Source organism: Heterodontus francisci, chromosome 17 (genome assembly GCF_036365525.1).
Source record: "Heterodontus francisci isolate sHetFra1 chromosome 17, sHetFra1.hap1, whole genome shotgun sequence".
NCBI lineage: Eukaryota > Metazoa > Chordata > Chondrichthyes > Heterodontiformes > Heterodontidae > Heterodontus > Heterodontus francisci.
In genome coordinates, this window is record NC_090387.1 from 38,190,261 (window position 1) to 38,211,599 (window position 21,339).

The 21,339-nt window shown below is 45.4% G+C and overlaps 1 protein-coding gene across 19 annotated transcripts in view; it reads right to left on the bottom strand.

The window, feature by feature from the left end:
* banp (BTG3 associated nuclear protein) overlaps positions 1-21,339 on the bottom strand; it is a 376,487-nt gene that overhangs the window by 189,704 nt on the left and 165,444 nt on the right. For 9 of the 19 annotated variants that reach the window (XR_010976672.1, XR_010976674.1, XR_010976677.1 and 6 more), the window contains exons 10-11: positions 17,186-17,320; positions 6,852-6,922 (exon numbers count right to left, since the gene is read on the bottom strand). Coding sequence is in view for 8 of the 19 variants with exons in the window: in XM_068049288.1 (XP_067905389.1) it covers positions 6,852-6,922; positions 17,186-17,320 (206 nt within the window). In the remaining 11 variants the exon portion in view is untranslated. Of the gene's footprint in view, positions 1-6,851; positions 6,940-17,185; positions 17,321-21,339 lie in introns of all 19 variants that reach the window. The other 10 variants (XR_010976675.1, XR_010976678.1, XR_010976676.1 and 7 more) reach the window with 2 other exon arrangements.

A 21,339-nucleotide genomic window follows, 5' to 3' on the forward strand; every position in this document is an offset into this window, starting at 1 on the left:
GGCATGCCAGTGCCTGAGACTGATGATGAGGAATTCAAAAAAAGAATTCCCGAACTCATGTCAAGTTAGAAAGTTTATAAACGTTTACAAAAACAATTTGCAATCTATCACAACATAGACAGAAACAGGATAATAAAATTTTTAAAAGAGGCTAACACAGTGGATATGAACCGGCTTAAAATGCAAAAGTCACTCAATTGATCACAGCCTTTTAGCTACAACTGATGTGTCAACGTGACGGGTTACTGCTTGGAATGGGAGAAGAATAGTAAAACGAAGGAGAGTGGAAAACATCAAGTAAACGAACTAATAGTACAATGACCTTGACAACTGCCAATCACCGACAATTCCTGTGATGGAAGTTGGAGAAGTATATGTTGCGCCAGGGTGAGTTTGGCAATCATCAGTCTCAAAAGATGTAGGCTGTAGTGAAAAAGTGTCATCATTGTCATTTCTGCAGAAGAGAAAACTGTATAGGGATATTGGGTGTTTGGATGATAGAAAATACATTACCACTGGCAGTACACTCATGCAATTCAACAGCAGTGTAAGATACTTCTCTTTAGTCTTATTTTAAGTACTTCTGAGACATTAAGCATTGGATCATCGCATTTGTGCAATTTGCTTATTGTTATTTTATGAGGCAATGTGCAAACTGTATCCAGATCCGATGAACTGAAACAATTTGTTGGTGCTTGCCACCTGACAATATCACTGATGTCTATGGTGTGACTACGAGCTGATGGTTTTTGAAGGTTTACATAAAGATCCATATCTGGAAATCTCACCAATAAAATATTGAAACATGCTGTAGATGTACAAAATACAGGATTGAGCGAACAGCAACTTATATCACTGTTTGTTTTCTCAGTATTCTCCAATTCTGATAAAAATCCAAAGCCTGATGAGACAAAATTCAATTCATCACAGTTGGTAAATAATCAGTGAAGTAGTTCTGAAGAAAAGAACAGACATACGGGCTGGGATTTTCTGAGTCCTGCAGCGTTTTCAACTGCAGGAGTTGGCATAACTTCTGCTTCTGCCCTTTTTCCTTTTCCTGTTTTGCACGCAATTTTACACAACAGCCATGGGAGACATGTGCTATCATGCGGAGGGAACAGACTTTCATCGGTGGAACCTGCTGTCACTCTGTGAAGCACCATGAACGCCACAGTTATAAATCATTCTGCTCTGCAAGAATCAAGGATCAGCAGCCTTACAGTTAGCGTCTGGGTTTTACGCAATAAAATCGCTTACCTGGTTTTCATTGCTTTTTCCTTTTTGAAATTTTCAACCCAGTACTAACTCCCTCTCATATTTTTTTTGATTGGAGCTACAGCATAAACATGTCAGCCAGCAGGCAGCATCCTGCCCCACAATTCAGTGATGCCTCCTTGCAGCAGATTTTCCTCCAGCCTGTCAGGGAAAGGTGGGAGGTCCTTTTCCCTGCAGATGGACTCAGAAGACCCTCCTGCTTGACCAAGGAAGCCTGGATGGAGGTGATGGAGCAGGTGTAGAACCGTGGGGTTACGCACGAACCTGGGTTCGGTGTTGGAAGCGTATCAATGACTTGCTCATATCAGCAAGGACAAGTGGTCTTGCCGAAGCTGTTCCATTGTTTTTCTCCCTAGCTCTGTGTGTTTAAGACAGAGGGCAGACAAGGCATGCAGTGGAATACGTGAGCAGCCTTGGTGCCATACACCAAATGATTACGTGGAAAGTTGACATCTGGCATTTTGTATGCGCTTGGATGGGTCATGCGAAAGCCACTCCGGAATGAGTGATGTTGATGCATGTATACCATGGGTGTGATGCATCTTTTGACATGTCATTAAATCTGCACTGTTTCCTGCAGGATAAATGTACCCACAACCAGCAGGAGCAGGCAACGACAGATGGAGGTGTCCCAGACATCATAGTCCTGACACCAGCTGAGGAGAAAGGAGGGAGGCAGAGCCGTCACAGATGACGAGGCAGGATCCTCAAGGCGTAAGAATGAAGTGTCATCTTCAGTCTTATGTGCACACCAAAGGAAAGCGTGTGACCTCATATTCTGCTGATGCGTAATGTGCCTCTGTTTGTGTTTCCGCTGCAGGTGGCCGCACTCGAACGATGGAATGTAGCGATGCCCAAGACTCCGCCTTTGGGGAAGATGGTACCAATGCCGCAGAGGTTACACCTCTTCTTCCATATCCACCAGCACAGATACATCCACACGGTCCGCAGGGGGTTTAAGATTAGAATCTGTGTCACAATCTGGTGTGCACGACACAGACACGTCCCAACAGCTGAGGGATTATGTGCCAGCCAGGTCTCCGGACAATCAAAGGATTGCTGGGGACCAGGCCCCTGCTCAGCCCCATGCTGATGATGATCCTGTGTTTGCTGATGCGAGAAGTCTGCTGGATGTGCAGCAAGCCCATGTGGAAAATATGTCAGAGATGCCTGAGGTCATACATGGCTTTGCGCATGCCATGGAGGAGTCCATGCAAGCCATGACGTCTGCCATGTCTCAGACATATGAGCTCATGGCTTCCTTGGCAAGCTCCTTGGTGAATCTGGTTGAGCACTCGAGCCATATGTGCTCTGGCCTGCACTCCATTGCTGTAGCCCTGGGCTCCATGCAGCAGAGTCTAAGTGAGACGGGAATGAGGAACCGAGACCTCCCTCCAGGTGCTCTTTCCCCTCAGGGAGACAGGCAGGTGTCATCATGCACCCAAATGGAGACGAGCGCGTGCCAGATGCCCCAGGGCCCTCATCTCAGGACACCCCAAGGGTAAGTGGCATCTCGTCCTTTCCCCCACCGCCCCACCCAAAACTGACCCCCTTACCTCCAGAAGGCAGGCACATGGGGAATATTAAAGCACCAGTGCTGCAGACCCCCAGCTGGATGGAGCCATCAAGGCCCTGTACCTCCTGTGGATGCCCGCCATGGTCATCCAGAGCAACAGGGCGGTGCACTGAGCAGACTGCCTCCACCTCAGCTGCTAAAGTCAGGGTTGCATCTGGACATAGTGGTAGGAAATCGAAAAAAAAAAATCATTTTTGAGCATGAAGGTGGCACGGATGTTGTAAATATTGTACCTAGATTAATGATGTTTCAATACAGATTTATTTGCTTTAATATTTGATGCAATCTTGTAAACCATTTGCTTTGTTTCAGTTGAAACAGAAAATGAGTATTGCAGGCCAATGCAGGTACACCTTGATGCTTGCAAAGCATTTCTGAAAGTGTCCAGTGTCTTTTTATCATTGACATTTGAGCCTTCAGTCTTCAATGATGGCTGTTTGTCGTTTGTAGATTTTGCACTTTTTTCCTTGCCATGACATGCCTTACGTTGTGCTGTGGTCACTCCCTTACATTCCTTGCATAGGTGCTCCATTGTAACCCAGAAAAGATTTGACCTGCTGGTCACAAAGTGCTGCAACATTATGGCATCCTCTGTGTGAGGGGTAATGCCTTGATACAGGACACTATTTCCACGCTTCATTGATGGCAGAGAAGCCATTCGGCACATCTCCACTTCAGGTTCATGTGCTATTGTCAGAAGAGCCTTCTTTTACATTACAGTAATGAATAAGAACTCAGGTGTATGTGAACATATTTTCAGATTTTTTTCTCCTCCCAGCGTTCCTTTAAGTGCCTGAATTCAAATACGAGGTTCTCCCTGATGTCCCTTGCTTATCTCTCCATGGCCCTTAAATCCATAACGGTAACATTTGCATTGCTGTCCTCCTCCTCACCCTCGTCATAGTTATCCTCATCTGAGGAGGACTGGTATTCCTCCTGTTTCTTCACAGGCAAAATGTGACCGTCTCTAACTGCCAGGTTGTGCAATGCACAGTAGACGATGATTATTCAAGAGACCCTTCTGATTGGTCAAGGCAGCGGAAGAACATTTTCAACATGCCAATGTGTATTCCATGATGGCTCTGGTGGATGCGTGAGCAGCATTGCATCATTCTTCAGATGCGCTTTGAGGATGCTGCACTGGTGTCACCAACCATGTCCAAAGGGGGTAAAACTCTTATCACCCAGGATCCAGCCAGCCTTCAACTTCGGCTGTTTTGTCAAAATTTCCTGGCAGCTGTGAGTTCTGTAAAATGTATGAGTCGCGACAGCTCCCTGGGAAATGAGCATAAACCTGCATTATTCCTCTACTGTGGTCGCAAACCAGTTGCACATTCAAAAAATGGAAGCCTTTGCGATTCACGAATGCAGCAGGCTGGTCCCAAGGAGCTCTAATGGCCACCAGTGCAGTCGATCACCCCTTGTATGCTAGGGAACCCAGCGATGGCACCGAAGGCCGCAGACCTTGCTGCCAGATTGTCCTCATTAACAGGTTAGTAGATGAAATCACTGGCACGACAAAATAGGGCATTCGTCACCTCTTTGATGCATCTATGGATCGCAGACTGTGATTTGCCACACATGTCACCCATTGATCCCTGGAAGGCACCACTAACAAAACAATTGAGTGCAGCAGTCACCTTGAGGGCAAATAGCATGGGATTTCCACCAAACCCAAGCTGTTGCAGGTCATGCTGCAGGATCCTACAAATTTCTATGACCATTTCATGTGACATCCTTAGGCCTCTCTGACATTTGAAGGTAATTTGTCCTTGTCCACAGGTTACGATGACAAACAAGTGTCCATCTTCAATAATGCCTTTCTTGGATGATATCATTCTGAGCATCCTCACCTTTTTCTGCCTATTGCTGGCATTTAGGGAAAGCAGCCCTCCTCAGTTGCTCCTTCTGCTCTTCTTCCCATGGTAGGAGACAAATTGGATGTTTGAGACCCATGTCTTTGCAGCTTTGCAAATAATGAAATGAGCAGAGCGTTCCAATTCAGCCTCTGTTGCCAGTCAGCTGGTGAGCAGGTTTCTTTTATGTGCCTTAAAGATTACAACCAGCAGGAAATCCCACCCACCATCATTGGTCTCCTCCCACTCAACTTGCAATCCTGGAGCGGCCATGTGGTTTGCATTGTCCTTCGAGAAAATGTTGCGTATACTCTACCAGACTAGTTTCCCCACCTTCCAACCTCCTCCTGCCACCTTCCAGCTGCACCCATTACCCTTGACGCACACAATGTAAGTTTACACCTTCCCCCTGTTACCATTGAACCTCCCCCCATGACCTTGGATCAAATTATCATCAATTTATTCATGCCATCCCTCCTCCCTGTTCCTACTTGCATTACCATCCAACTGCCGACTTTCACCCTTGATCCTCTTCAAATCCACCTTGATGTTATTGCTGGGTCCTGTTCCCCTCCCTGTGATGCCATAGATTACCCAACCGTAACCTCGACATTTCCCCCTACGAAATCCAATTGTCCCCTGTGACTGTGACCATTCCCTCTTCCAGCAAGTACCCTGAATTCGCCCTACAGGCTTCTGACATACACAGCACTCATCCCTCCTTTTAGGCTCCTCATGCCCATCTGTTGACTGCAATATTCAGATCAACCTACCACCCCGCAGTTGCCCACAGCCAGCTTCTGCAGCAATAACAACCACCACACACCCTGGATGCTCCCCTCTTCTCTCCCCTGCTCCTCCATGCTCCCGATAACCCCACCCTGTCCTGCCCGAGTACCCCTCCTGCTCCTCCAAGCACCCGATAACCCACCCTTTGTTCTCCCCTCCTCCTCCATGCTCCCGATAACCCTACCCTGTCCTGCCAGAGTATCCTCCACCCCCCCTCCTCCTCCATGCACCCCGCCACCCACCCCCCAAGCTTTCCCCACCATTCCCTGAAAAGAATCACCCTTATTGGTGCCGAGCCTGGAGCCAAACATCTAATGTTGGCTTTCCTTGTGCCTATGAGTTCAAGACATGAAACCACTGACTTCAGACACAACTGCACAAAAATCAACTGGTGCACACCATGTTAAAACGAATGTGAACCAGGTGGCACGGGAATACTGCTCATCGCTAACTTAATCTGGCAGGTCGGACTTAATGTGTACTAAGCATAGGGTAACGAGTATTCATGGTATGGAAATGCATGCAAAGCTGCAATTCGCCACTATGCGGGAGGGACCGCCGGACCGCCGCAGACATGCCGCTGACTTAATTATGATTTTAAAAAGCGGTCAGAAATCCGAAAACAGCTCACACCCAATTAAATCACCCCACATTCCACCAAAGCCACTATTGCAGGGTCCATAAAATGCCCCCCATGGTCAGATTGAGAACTCCCACCACACTCAGAATTTATGAGATCGATGGTAAACACCCACAATGTATATTTCAACTGTATGCAATGCACTGGGGTAATGGCTTTCAGCCGAACATTAGTACTTGGATTTTTTTTCTGTTAAAGAACAAAAAATAACTTTAAAAAAAAGAGCCCAATGAAGGTACAACGACTTTTTGGAATTCCTATGAATTGCCTGCTTCAAATGGCATAATAATAATAACATTGTCATTATGCCTGCTTAAGGAGGAATATATTTGTATTATAGGAATTAAGACAATAAGGCAATTTGAAATATAATACAATGACTGTTGATGATGCACTGGAATATTAAAAAGAAAAAATATCAGCTTATAGTGAATTATGTTGTGATCATATCCATACCCAAGTACAAATCAATATACACTAAAACTGGTATTAAGAACCACCTGTGTAAAAAGAACACCCAAGACTCAGGCTTGAATCTTTCTTCGATTATCTGTCTAGCAAGAGTATCTGCAGGTAATCCTGAAGGACATTATTATTAACAAATTTCATAAAATAAGTTTGGTGCATTTATCATTCGTATTAATTTAGTCATGGATGCACTGCTGCTTGTGAAGGGTGATCAAACAATCAAAACTAAGCATCGCTGCTACCTTACCTCGCTATCCTGAGTGATTTGTACTTGCTCTCCCTGTGGTACCTGAGCGATATGCAGGTGTCCCTGTACAGCCAGTAGACAGAAAAGGCATGAAGGAAGAAGAAAAAAAAGTATTACTGGCTGAAACAGATCACAAGGATCCAAAGAGCTTGCTTGCAAACAATTCAAATTAAAAGTTTTATAGAAATATCTGGTATTTAATCTTTGGCATTCAGACAAGGGATATTGATTATTACCACTAAGTAATTACTCACATCAACATATTCAGTTGGAGACTGCAGCCACATGCTACTGCTAAGGCCATTTAGCTTAGCTGTTGTTAACATTCATCTATACAGGGACATAAATTAATACAGCGCACAATAGGATCCTTTGTTACTGCCTTTTTCATATGTGCACCCATGAAAACCTCAACAAGGCAACAATGAAACATGCAAAGGGCACATTATTGCAGGATGATAATACATCAATTGTTGAGAATTGCTGAAAATAGAGACATGTTGTTGAAGCTTTTCGTCTCACACTCATCAGGACAATACGCAAGAATAACCAATGTAAGGGAAAACAACAACTAATAATGCATGAGAAAACAGTGCTGATTGGTTGGCAAGTGAACTCTGATTGGTAGAGGCATTGCCATGGAGAATGCACCAGTTTACAGTGACTGACAGTTAACTGCCAAGCTTTGTTTGAAATTTAAACTCGGCAGCTTGACTCTGATTGGTCAAAGCATTGCCCTGAGCAAGAATCAGCGAATCGCTGTCACTTATTTGGTTCAGCTGAAACAGGCACAATGTGTGTACATGTTCTTTCTGTCTGCAAAGAACCAGGCCCTGTGCATTAATATACGTAACTTCCAGTATGAGCAAATGCGCCACACTCCGAGCTCGAGTGACCATCTTAAATTGGTTGTTAGCGTAATTCTTAGCACACTGCGGATTATTTAGCAAATGTTGTCCAATTGTGGAATCACATCTAATGTTGGACACTGTGTGTGCTAAGAATGTTCCAAAGTGCTTTTTGGCAATTAGATGCCTTTGCAGATGTCATTGTTGTAATGTACGAAATACAGCAGCTAATTTGCACACAGCAAGATTCCACAAATGGCAGTGTGATAATGACTAGATAATTTGTTTCAGCAATGTTGGTAGAGAAATAAATATTGGCCGGGATACTTCCCCTGCTGCTCTTTGAATTTTTTTTTTTACTACTCGTTTCATGGGATGTTGGTGTCGATGGCAAGGCCAGCACTGGTTGCCCATCTCTAATTGCCCTTGAGAAGGTGGTGGTGCAGAGCACCATGGAATCTTTTTACATCCATCTGAGTGGGCAGATGGGGCCTCAGTTAAATGTCTCATCCAAAAATGGCACCTCAGACAGTGCAGTAGCCCCTCAGTTTTGCCTTAGCTTGTCAACCTAAATTATCTTTTCAAGGCACAGTGGCGCAGTGGTTAGCACTGCAGCCTCACAACTCCAGTGACCCGGGTTCAGTTCTGGGTACTGCCTGTGCGGAGTTTGCAAGTTCTCCCTGTGTCTGCGAGGGTTTCCGCCGGGTGCTCCGGTTTCCTCCCACAGCCAAAGACTTGCAGGTTGATAGGTAAATTGGCTATTGTAAATTGCCCCTGGTGTAGGTAGGTGGTAGGAGAATGGTGGGGATGTGGTAGAGAATATGGGGTTAATGTAGGATTAGTATAAATGGGTGGTTGTTGGTCGGCACAGACTCAGTGGGCCGAAGGGCCTGTTTCAGTGCTGTATTTCTAAAATAAGGCTATGGCGTGAGGCTTGAACTCACAACCTTCTTTCTCAAAGATGACACTGAGCCACATCTATCCTGTTGGTGACAACATTTAGAACTAAGATGTGCTGCCCGATGGTTCACTCAGGTTTTCTTGTGAATAGCTGAATTAGATGGACCATGATTGCTCCACGTTCAATCCCCAACCTGTACTCTGTTGACGGCAATCCCGCTGAAAACCTGAATGTGTGGACATCAGATGGGGGGCGGGAACAGGATCAGTTTTGCCAATCACTTTCTCCCTTGGTAAATTAACCTGTCACTTATGGGTAAAGGCTACTTTGGTGTGCTACCAGAGAATCACGTGCAACCAAACTCCAAGAAAAAGTAAACAATAGAGGAGCAAAGGGAAGAAAATTTGCACAGAATAAACAAAACATAGGAAAAACAAGCAGTGAGCTGAACAATGCCCTTTTTTTCTCTTACACCGTCTACATTGATTCACTTAATAATTTAACAACTTAGATCATATTACCCTGATACGATTATTTAATTAGAATAGGATTGCTCCTTGACACATTATTTTTGGCTCTATGCTCTAAAACATTGAAACATCTTGGTTACCGTTCTCAAAATATTTGTGCTGCTTTTTTTAAATACATTCATGGGATTTGGGCATCGCTGACAAAGCCTGCATTTATTTCCCATCCCTAATTGCCCTCGAGAAGGTGGTATTGAACTGTCATCTTGAACTGCTGCAGTCCTTGAGGTGTAGGTACACCCACAGTACTGTTTGGAAAGGAGTTCCAGGATCTTGATCCAGCGACAGTGAAGGAACGGCGATATAGTTCCAAGTCAAAATGGTATGTGGCTTGGAGGGGAACTTTCAGATGGTGGTGTTCCCATGCATCTGCTGCCCTTGTTCTTCCAGGTGGTAGAGGTCATGGGCTTGGAAGGTGCTGTCGAAGGAGCCTTGGTGAATTACTGCAGTGCATTTTGTATATGGTACACACTGCTGCCACTGTGCATCGATGGTGAAGGAAGTGAATGTTGAAGGTAGTGGATGGAGTACCAATCAAGCAGGCTGCTTTGTTCTGGAAGGTGTCGAGCTTCTTGAGTGTTGTTGGAGCTGCACTCATCCAGGCACGTGGAGAATATTCCATCACACTCCTGATTTGTGCTTTGCAGATAGTGCACAGGCATGGCGGAGTCAGGAGGTGAGTTACTCGCCGTAGAGTTCCCAGTCTCTGACCTGTTCTTGTAGCCACAAGATTTATGTGGCTGGTTCAGTTCAGTTTCTGGTCAATGGTAAGCCCTAGGATGTTGATAGTAGGGGATACAGCGATTGTAATGCCATTGAACATCAAGGGGAGATGGTTAGATTCCCTCTTGTTTGAGATGGTCATTGCCTGGCACTTGTGTGGCACAAATGTTACTTGCCACTTATCAGGCCATGCGTTGATGTTGTCCAAGTCTTGCTGCATCTGGACACGGGCTGCTTCAGTATCTGAGGAGTCACGAATGATGCGGAATATTGTGCAATTATCAGCGAACACCCCCACTTCTGACCTTATGACGGAGGGAAGGTCATTGATGAAGCAGCTGAAGATGTTTGGACCTAGGACACTACCCTGAGGAACACCTGCAGTGATGTCCTGGGCCAGGGATGATTGACATCCAACAACCACAATCATCTTCCTTTGCGTGAAGTATAACTCCAACCAGCAGAGTGTTTACCCCCGATACCCATTGACTCCAGTTTTGCTAGGGCTCCTTGAAGGCATACTCGATCAAATGCCACTTTGATGTCAAGGGCAGTTACTCTCACCTCACCTCTTGAGTTCAGCTCTTTTGTCCATGTTTGGACAACTCTGCTTCTCTTTCCACAGATGCTGCCAGAGCTGCTGAGTGATTCCAGCATTTCTTGTTTTTGTTTCAGATTTCCAGCATCCGCAGTATTTTGCTTTGATATCTGTACTGGAACAGTTTGGCTAGGGGCATGGCTAGTTCTGGAGCACAAGTCTTCAGTACTATTGCTGGAATGTTGTCAGGGCCCACAGTCTTTGCAGTATCCAGCGCCTTCAGTCGTTCCTTGATATCACGTGGAGTGAATCGAATTGGCTGAAGATTGGCACCTATGATGCTGGGGACCTCAGGAGGAGGCCAAGATGGATCATCTACTCGGCACTTCTGGCTGAAGACTTGCAAATGCTTCAGCCTTATCTTTTGCACTGATGTGCTGGGCTCCCCCATTGTTGAGGATGGGGATATTTGTAGAGCCACCTCTTCCAGTTAGTTGTTTAATTATCCGTCACCATTCACGACTGGATGTATCAGGATTGCAGAGCTTAGATCTGATCTGTTGGTTGTGGGATCGCTTAGCTCTGTCTATCATATGCTTCTTATGCTGTTTGGCATGCAAGTAGTCCTGGGTTGTAGCTTCACCAGGTTGACACCTCATTTTGAGGTATACCTGATGCTGCTCCTGGCATGCCCTCCTGCAATCTTCATTGAAACCTATGCCATTTAGCACGGTGGTAGTGCCACACAACATAATGGAGAGTATGCTCAATGTGAAGACAAGGACTGTGCGGTGGTCACTTCTACCAATACTGTCATGGACAAATGCATCTGCTACAGGCAGATTGGTGAGGATGAGGTCAAGTATTTTTTTCCTTCTTGTTGGTTCCCTCACAACTGCCGCAAACTCAGTCGAGCAGCTATGTCCTTTAGGACTCGGCCAGCTCGGTCAGTAATGGTGCTACCAAGCCATTCTTGGTGATGGACATTGAAGTCCCCCATCCAGAGTACAGTCTGCGCCCTTTCAACCCTCAGGTGTTCTTCCAAGTGGTGTTCAACATGGAGGAGAACTGATTCATCAGCTGAGTGGGGGGGGGGGGGGCAGTAGGTGGTAATCAGCAGAAGGTTTCCTTGCCCACATTTGACCTGATGCCATGAGACTTCATGGAGGCCAGAGTCTGTGTTGAGGACTCCCAGGGCAACTCTCTCCTGACTATATACCACTGTGCCACCACTTCCGCTGGGTCTGTCCTGCCAGTAGGACAGGACATACCAGAGGATGGTGATGGCGGTGTCTGGGACATTGGTCTGTAAGGTATGATTCCATGTGTATAACTATGTCAGGCTGTTGCTTGACTAATCTCTGGGGCAGCTCTCCCAACTTTGGCACAAGCCCCCAGATGTTATTAAGGAGGACTCTGCAGGGTCGACAGGGCTGGGTTTGCCGTTGTCGTTTCCGGTGCCTAGGTCAATGCCAGGTGATCCATCTGGTTTCATTCCTTATTGACTTTGTCGCAGTTTGATACAACTGAGTGGCTTGCTAGGCCATTCGAGAGGCATTTAAGAGTCAACAACATTGCTGTGGGTCTGGAGTCACATGTAGGTCAGACCAGGTAAGGACAGCAGATTTCCTTCCATAAAGGACCTTCATGAACCAGATGGTATTTTACGACAATCGACAATTTGAGATCCATATTTTTATTAATTAAATTCAAATTCCTCCTTCTGCTGTGGTGCGATTCAAACCCATGTCTCCAGAGCAATACCCTGGGTCTCTGGGTTACTCGTCCAGTGACAATACCACTACACCTCCCCAGTCTTCGGATGAGTGCCACTCTCAAACTGGTACTCAGCATTGGAGACTGCTAGGATTGACAATACTTTGAAGGAGTGCAATCCAGACCATGGCATCAATGGGCAAGGGACTGCACGGGGTGGGGAATGGCAAAGCACAAAAATTAGGTCTTTATAGGAGATTCCATAGTTAGGAGGACAGATAGGCATTTCTATTACCGTCATTGTGAGTCCCGCATGGTGTGTGGCCTCACTGGTGGAAGGTTAAAGGACATCACAGAAAGGTGTAGAATATGTTGCAGGGATAAGGGAGTGAGCCAGAAGTTGTGTTACATGTCAATATCAACAACATAGAAAGGGCAGGTATTGAGGTCCTACAGGCAGACCTTCAGGAGCGAGGAAACCAGTTAAAAAGCAGGAACTTGAAGGTAGTAATCTCTGGATTACTCCCAGTGCCAAGCACCAGTGGGAGTAGAAACAGGAAGATAGGGAGGATCAATGGGTGGCTTGAGGCATGGTGCAGGAGGCAGGGCTTCAGATTCTTGGGGCATTGGGACCAGTTCTGGGGCAGGAGGCACCTGTTCAAAAAGGACAGGTTGCACTTCAACAGGACTGTGACCAATGCCCTTGCGGGGAGATTCACTCATATGGTTGGGGAAGGTTTAAACTAAATTGGCAAGGGAGTGTGCATCAGCATTTAGAGGTAGAAAAGAGGAATAAGGTGCATAAAGGAGTGAGAATATTGGATAGTACTAGAAAAGGAAGAAATACCACATTAGATAGCAGCAAATGAAGAAGGACTACGAGGAATACAAAGACAGGTTTAGAATGCATGTGTGCAAACACACAGAGTGTGATGAATAAGGCTGGTGAGCTACAAGTGCAAATAGTCACGTGGGAATATGATGTAGTGGTAATAACTGAAACGTGGCTTAAAAATCTTGAGGACTGGGAACTTAATACGCACAAATACAAATTGTCCAGAAAAGATAGGAAAGGAAAAAAAGAGGAGTGGGTGAAAGTACTGATTAGGGAAGATATTGCAGTGTTGGAAACAGACAACGTCCTTGAGAGGTCAAAGACAGAATCCATTTGGTTAGAGTTGAGAAGCAAAAACAGTATGATCACATGACTGGGGATATTCTATTGGCCTCTAAATAGGGAGAAAGAGATACAGGAGCAAATCTGCAGGGAAATCACAAAGATGTGCAAGAACTGTACAGTGGTATTAGGGGGGCGGGGGGGGGGGGGCTTTAATTACCCAAATATGAAGGAAAGGAGGGGGAATAATTTCTGAAATGTGTTCAGGAAAATTCCTTGACCAGGATGTTCTTGGTCCAACTAGGAAGGAAGCATTGTTGGATCTGGTGCTGGGGAATGAGGTGGGCTAAGTGGACTGAGTTTTGTGGGGGAACAATTGGGTAAAAGTGATCATTGCATCATAAGGTTTAGATTAGTAATGGAGGACAGCAAGAAACAATCTAAAGTAGAACTTGAATTTGGAAGAGGACTAACATCAATGGGATGAAAGGGGATCTAGCCAGGGTAAAATCGAACCAAGGTTTAACAGGAAAATCTGTAACAGAACAATGAGTAATCTTTAAGCAAGAGATGTTTCAAGTACAGGCTAGGTACATTCCAACAAGAGAGAAAGGCAGGGAAACCAAAGCCAAGGCTCCTTGGATGACAAGGGAGATAGAGAATAAGATGAAACAAGCAAAAGGGTGTATGATGCATGTCAGGTAAATTCTTCAAGCGAGAGCCAGGCCAAATACAATAAATTGAGAGGGGAGTTGAAGAGGAAAGCTAGACTGGCAAAGAGAGAATATGAGAAAAGAGTGACAGTTGACATAAAAAGTAACTCAAAAATCTTCTATCAGCATGTAAATAGTAAATGGGTAGTAAGATGCAGGGTGAAGTCTATGAGGGAAAACAAGGTGATATATGTTTAGAGGTGCAGGGCAAGGAAAAGGATGCTGACATGATAGTGGTAGAAGTAGGGATGGCAGAGGTAATGGATGGAGTAAAAATTGATAGGCAGGACGTGCTCGAAAAGCTGGCTATGCTGAGAGTGGTTAAGTGGTCTGGTCCGGATTGCTCGTATCCCAGGTTGCTAAGGTAAGTGGGGGTGGAGATCACAAGGGCTTGTCACAATCTTCTCTAGATACAGGGGATTTGAAAATGGCAGGTGTGACACCCTTGTTCAAGGAAGGGTATAACAACATTCCTTGTAACTACAGGCCGGTCAGTTTAACATCAGTGGCGGGTAAGATTTTAGAAACAATAATCGGGAAAAAAATCAACAGGCACTTGGAGAGGTTGAGCTCATTAAGGAGAACCAGCACGGATTTGTAAAAGGCAGATCGTGCTTGACTAATCTAAGTGAATTTTTTGATGATGTAACAGAGAAGGCTGATAAAGGGAATGCAGTGAATGTTATCAATATGGATTTTAAGAATGCATTTGACAAATACCACACAAAAGGCTGGTTAACAAAATTGAGGCTCAAAGAACAGGAGGGTCAGTGTCACATTCGATAAAAAATTGGCTTAAGAACAGAAAACAGCGAGCTGTGGTCAATGGTTGTCTTTCAGACTGGAGGATGAAAGACAGTGATGTTCCCAAGGTCAGTTCTAGGACCACTGCTTTTTTTTGATATATATAAGTAACTTGGATAATGGATGCTCAGTTTGGGTTCTGCCAGGGCCACTCAGCTCCTGACCTCATTGCAGCCTTGATTCAAACATGGACAAAAGAGCTGAACTCAAGGGGTGAGGAGAGAGTGATCAGCCTTGACATCAGGGCAGCATCTGACCAAGTCTGGCATCAAGGAGGCCTAGCAAAACTGGAGTCAATGGGAATTGGGAGGAAAACTCTCCGCTGGTTGGAGTTGTACCTCGCACAAAAGAAGATGGTTGTGGTTGTTGGAGGTCAATCATCTCAGCTCCAGGACATCACTGCAGGAGTTTCTCAGGGTAGTGTCCTAGGCCTAGCCATCTTCAGCTGCTTCATCAATGACCTGCCTTCAATCATAATGTCAGAAGTGGGGATGTTCGCTGATGATTGCACAATGTTCAGCACCATTTGCAACTCCTCAGATACTGAAGCAGTCCGATAATATCCAGGCTTGGGCTGATAAGTGGCAAATAACGTTCAAGCCAGGCAATGACTATGTCCAACAAGAGAGAATCTAACCATTTCCCCATGACATTCAATGGCATTACGATCACTGAATCCCCCCACAATCAACATCCTGGGGGTTACCATTGACCAGAAACTGAACTGCAGTAGCCATATAAATACCGTGGCTACAAGAGCAGGTCAGAGGCTAGGAATCCTAAGACGAGTAACTCACCTCCTGACTCCCAAAGCCTGTCCACCTTCTACAAGGCACAAGTCAGGAGTGTGACGGAATACTCTCCACTTGCCTGGATGGGTGCAGCTCCAACAACACTCAAGAAAGTCAACACCATCCAGGACAAAGAAGCTCGCTCGATTGACACCCCATCCACAAACATTCACTCCCTCCACCACTGACGCACAGTGGCAGCAGTGTGTACCATCTACAAGATGCACTGCAGCAACGCACCAAGGCTCCTGAGACAGCACCTTCCAAACCTGCAACCTCTACCACCTAGAAGGACAAGGGCAGCAGATGCATGGGAACACCACCACCTGCAAGATCCCCCCCCCCAGGCCACACACCATCCTGACTTGGAACTATATCGCCGTTCCTTCACTATCGCTGGGCCAAAATCCTGGAAGTCCCTTCCTAACAGCACTGTAGGTGTACCCACCCAACATGGACTACAGCAGTTCAAGAAAACAGCTTGCCACCACCTTCTCAAGGGCAATTATGGATGGGCAATAAATGCTGGCCTAGCCAGCGACGCCCACATCCCTGGAACAAATTTTAAAAAGAGTAAAATTTCAAAATTTGCTATTGACACCAAACTTGGAGGTGTGGCAGTGAGGATGATACCAATCAACTACAACAGGATATAGATAGGCTAGCAGAATGGGCAGATAAGTGGCAAATGGAATTTAATACAGAGAAGTGTGAGGTGATGCATTTTGGCAGAAGGGATAAGGAGGCTTAACTGCAAGGTTCTTAAAAAGTGTGCTTGGAAAGAGGGATCTGGAGGCTCATTTGCATAGATCTTTGAAGATGGCAGGACATGTTGAGAGAGGGATTTTGGGTTTCATTAATAGAGGTAATGAGTGCAAAAAGCAGGGAAGTTATGCTGAATCATTATGAAGCTTTGATTAGGCCACAACTAGAGTATTGTGTCCAGTTCTGGTCACCACACTTAGGAAGAATGTGAGGGTCCTTGACAGGGTGCAGAAGAGATTTACCAGAATGGTTCCAGGGATGAGGCAGATTAGCTGCAAGGTTCGGCTGGAGAAAATGGGGTTGTTCTCCTTGGAGCAAAGGAGATTGAAGGGAAATTTGATAGAGTTGTACAAGATTGTGACCGGTTTAGGCAAGACAGACAAAGAAAAGCTGTTCCCATTAGCTGATGGTGCAAGGACTAGGGGACACAGATTTAAGGTTCTGGGCAAGAGATATAAGGGGGAATTTGAGGAAGAACATTTTTACGCAGCGAGTGGTAACGAGCTGGAACACTCTGCCTATACAGGTGGTGGAAGCAGAGATGATCAATAATTTGAAAAGGAAACTGAATAGGCACTTGAGGGAAATAAACTTGCCGGGCTACCGGATCAGAGCAGGGGAATGGGACCGACTAGATTGCTCTATGTGGACTTGATGCGCCGAATGGCCTCCTTCTGTGCCATCATGACTGTGTGAGGTAAGGCAGATAAATATACCGTAATTCACTGTGAACAGTTAAATTCTGCAATCCCATGTTCTCAGCAGGAGTTCAAAAGGAGTATGAATTGAATTTAAGGCTACAACACAGAAATGCCAATCTCTGACTCAAAGGTGGATGGAATTTGCGTTCTGATTTATAAATTTTACTGTGATATATCTTGAAAATACTCACTACTTGTTGAACTTGTCCATCCTCTCCTATGCGATGAATATGAACTTGCTGAGCATTTGCCAATGCATAGTGGAGTGTTTGTGCCTGATTCTGCTGTAAATCTCCAGATGATGACACAGATCCTTGCATTCCCCCTTCAACAGATACAGGAAGAAAAGTTTTCATATCTATTTGGGACTATATCAAAAGTATTTGTTATTATTTCATATCCAATGTATTTGTTTCATAGACCTGACTTATTTGCATTTTTAAAATACAGGCATCAAATTCCTGTATTTTGTCCGTGGTTTACCTAATTACCTTCTGCAGCAAGCAAATGGATGGGCAAGTGACTTGAACACACGTCTCAAACAAATCCACTCTGAACCCAATGATAACAGGTGCATGATAACTGTCCATGGATGGCCCATCCTCCAGTGTTCTATCCCTTGGTGATAAAGTATCTGACCATCAACAAGCATTTTCAGCAGGAGTGTGACTGCAATTCAGCTGCACTGTAGACCAATTATGCATTGTCCTACTTAGCAAGATTTTAATATTTCAATTTATTAGTGGCAAGATCAACAGTTCTATCACAGGCATTGTTTTCTAAAAGCTAACAAAGGCAAGATCTCCTTCTGAAGAGATAAAAGTGAAATACATGGAAAAAAAGCAAGTGGAAGAAAAGAGCAGCAGAAAATAGTATCTTTCATATTAATCAAACAGAACCTACAGAAATTTCCATTTTTTTAAAAACTGAAAATGAAGGGAGCTTTCTTCTCTGTCATTCCAATCTCTAGACTACTGCATCCTGGAAAAACTCACAGCAACATCAGTTTTCCTTAGAACAGAGGAGGCTGAGGGGTGTACAAAATTATGAGGGGCCTAGATAGAGTAGACAGGAAGGACCTGTTTCCCCTAGCAGAGAGGTCATTTACCAGGGAACATAGATTTAAGGTGATTGGTAGAAGGATTAGAGGGGCCATGAGGAAAAACTTTTTCACCAGAGGGTGGTGGGTGCCTAGAATTCACTGCCAGGAATGGTGCTGTAGGCAGAAACCCTCAATTCTTTTAAAAGGTACCTTGACATGTAACTGAAGTGCTGTAACCGGCAAGGCTATGGACCAGGTGCTGGAAGGTGGGATTAGATTGGGTGGCTAGTTTTTTCTCGGCCGGCACGGACATGATGGGCTGAATGGCCTCCTTCTGTGCCGTAATTTTTCTGTGGGTCTATTCCAGATACTAAAGTGGCTTTCCATGTGGAATACAAGCCTGGGTCAAAGACTAGAAAAACATCAGGCAATCTTGGGCAAATCGAATCTATCTATCTACTTACGTATCTATCTTTTGATCTATATCTATTTCTTTTGTATTGTTACAACCTTAGTGAGACCGTTAATGTTAAAAATACGAGATACGACCCCCCAACAGACCAATTTAAAGAATTACACAACAATGTTAATGTTAATTGTGTATCAATTGTTTCATTAAATGCAGATGGAGGGTTTTAATTGGGGTCTTAATTGAGCACTTATAAGCAGACACTTGCTGAGACTGGTGAAGGGTTTTGAATGGGGAGCTACATGTCTGTAATCCTTTTACTCTGTATAATAAATGTGAAACGGAATAAAGATAGGCTCCAGCATTATCCTTCCATAACAGGTTTTCTGGAGTTTAGCTACAAGATTTCACATTTTCAGACTTCAATTGTAATAACTAAACTAAAAGAACTCCCCATTAACTCAACAGTACTTTGTAAGTAGCTGATAACCCAAATTACAAAGTAAGGTACTTTATTTATTTATTAAAATGCTTGAAAACCTCACACCACAATTATACGTTACACAATCCTCTTTGATAGCAAAACCGTTGTGTTTATAAGTCCCAAATTCCTCCCAATTACAATGGGTGGATCTCTCAGACCTTTCTCAAAGTCAATGTCTTCGCTCACTTCTCCAAGCACTTTCGACCTGGACGTCCGTAAATAAGGCGAATCCTGGTAATCCTGTTGGGTTTATACTTTTCCACAAACTTCAAATTTAGAACAGGTTCAAGCATTCGTAGCCTTTCGCTGTATCAATATTCTCTGAGAGCAGGAGTTCCTTCTCTCCCCCTTGAGGCTGCCATCGTTGTCTTCCTTTCTTACAGCCTGCTCTGAGGTTGCTACTGTTGGTCTTCCGTACACCCTGTCTGCCTTAAATATATCAGGAATCAAACGTCAATAGCTCATTGTCCTTTTCCAATATGCAAAGTCCACGAGTCTGGTTTCAGAAGCACCACCTGGGCCTTCCATTGTTTCCAGATGTTAAAAGCTGCCTGGTACAAGGGCATCCTCAGAGTCACTGACTCTTGTTTACGATCCAAAAGACTGGGAGGGTGAAACCCATTTTTCTTCAGGTGTTACCTTTGCAGTCTCTATTTTTTGAAAAAAAAGTCTTTGATCCGTCCTCTCTATTGTCCTGGTAACCAAGATTTCGGTCTTGCCCTTAAGCAGACTGGATGCGAGGTCACCTGACTGAAGACACCATCTTAAACTTTTAAAAATCTCAGTTTTTAAAACATAATCATGTTACAAATTCCAACGTTCATAACAGTATACTTATAAGGTTCACATTTTTTGTAACATTTTCCTTATTACACGTACTTGACAGAAGCAAATCAGATTGAAGAGGTGACCGTCTTTGTCAAAGTCAGCAACAATAGTCTCTGTGGCCGTAATTTTACGCCACCCCATCGAGCTGGATGGTGGCGGGGGGAGTGGTGGGGGGTGGGGCAGCGTAAAATGGAGCAGGAGGCTCTGGGAGGCCTTCCCAACCCACTTCTGCCCCACTTTACGTAGGGCGGGGGGGGGCGAAAAACGGGCCACCCACCCCAGGCCAATCATGGCCCTTAAGTTGCTAATTAACAGCCACTTAAGGGCCTTTGCCCGCCTCCATGCGGATTTTGCGCGTGGCAAGCCGGCATCCTGGAGCTGGGAAAGGCCGCCCAGGAAAAGCTGGCGGCCTCTCTGCGCCCCGGGGATGGGCCCTGCCTCGCCGGGGCCTGACCAATTACCACCTGCGAGGCAACCCAAACTTACCAGGACTCCTGGCTCCATGTCCTCGGCTGGGCTGCAGTCCCAGCAGTGGTCACCGCTCCCGATGGCACTGCTGGGACTAAGAGCTGCCAGCTGGCTGATTGGCCGGCAGCTCAAGGAGGTGGGACTTCCTCCCTGAAGCAGGTGGAAGTCCCACCTGGGAACAATTAAAGCCTGGGGACCTTTAAAATGCCGGACAGATCCCCAGGCTAAGTGGAAGCGGGTTCGCCACCAACTTTTACGTTCAGTGGCCAGTTCCCATCCGCCCAATGTAAAATCCAGCCCTATGAGTGCATTGTCACTGCATGGTTTCTTTGACAGAGACCATTATGCCATCCTCCTTCTCCGTGGGACCTCCTTGAATCAGGGGTGGAAGGTGGTGGCATGGTGCAGTAGTACTTGGAAGGGGAATGCCAGGGTCTGTAAGAATTGGAAAGAAGGGTCTTGGTGTCCAGGTGTCCTAGAGCGGTGAGGTCCAGTAACCTCAAAATATTAAGAAAGGGCCTTAGGATGCATAAATGCTGGTGGTGGCATGGGGTCTGGTAGTGTTTTGGTAAAGTGTTTGAAATATAATGAAGGCTAGAAATTCGAGCATGCACATTTTTGGGTGTGCAGGGGTAGAATGGTCTGAATGGGTTGGCCTGAGGCACACCCAATATTTGACCCTGGGCCACACTAGCATCAAAGACAGCAAACTACAAACACTTAATAGGTATCTCCAGCCATCTCACTGGTGAAGGATGGGAGATCTGGCTGCTTTGACACCAAAGGCAGTCATCCAGTTAAGTGATTAAAGGGGATCGCGAAACTGGGGAGGGCAGGGGGAGGTCGGGGGAGCAATCGGGAGGGTATGCAGTCAAATCAAGTGTGTAGGCCATCAGGAGTGGGAAGGCAGAGGCTGGAATCGGGGAAGATCAGAGACAGGTCAGCGGTGGTTGTCGGGGGCAGGGGTATGGACTGGCGGGAGGAGAGAGCAGTAGTCAGTTGTGGGGGTGGAAGGGGGGTGGTAGCAGCAACCAGAAGCCCTCAAATCATATGCTCCATCCCATCTTGAATAGAGATAGAAGTTACACAGTCAAACTAGCCCCCCTGCTCCTA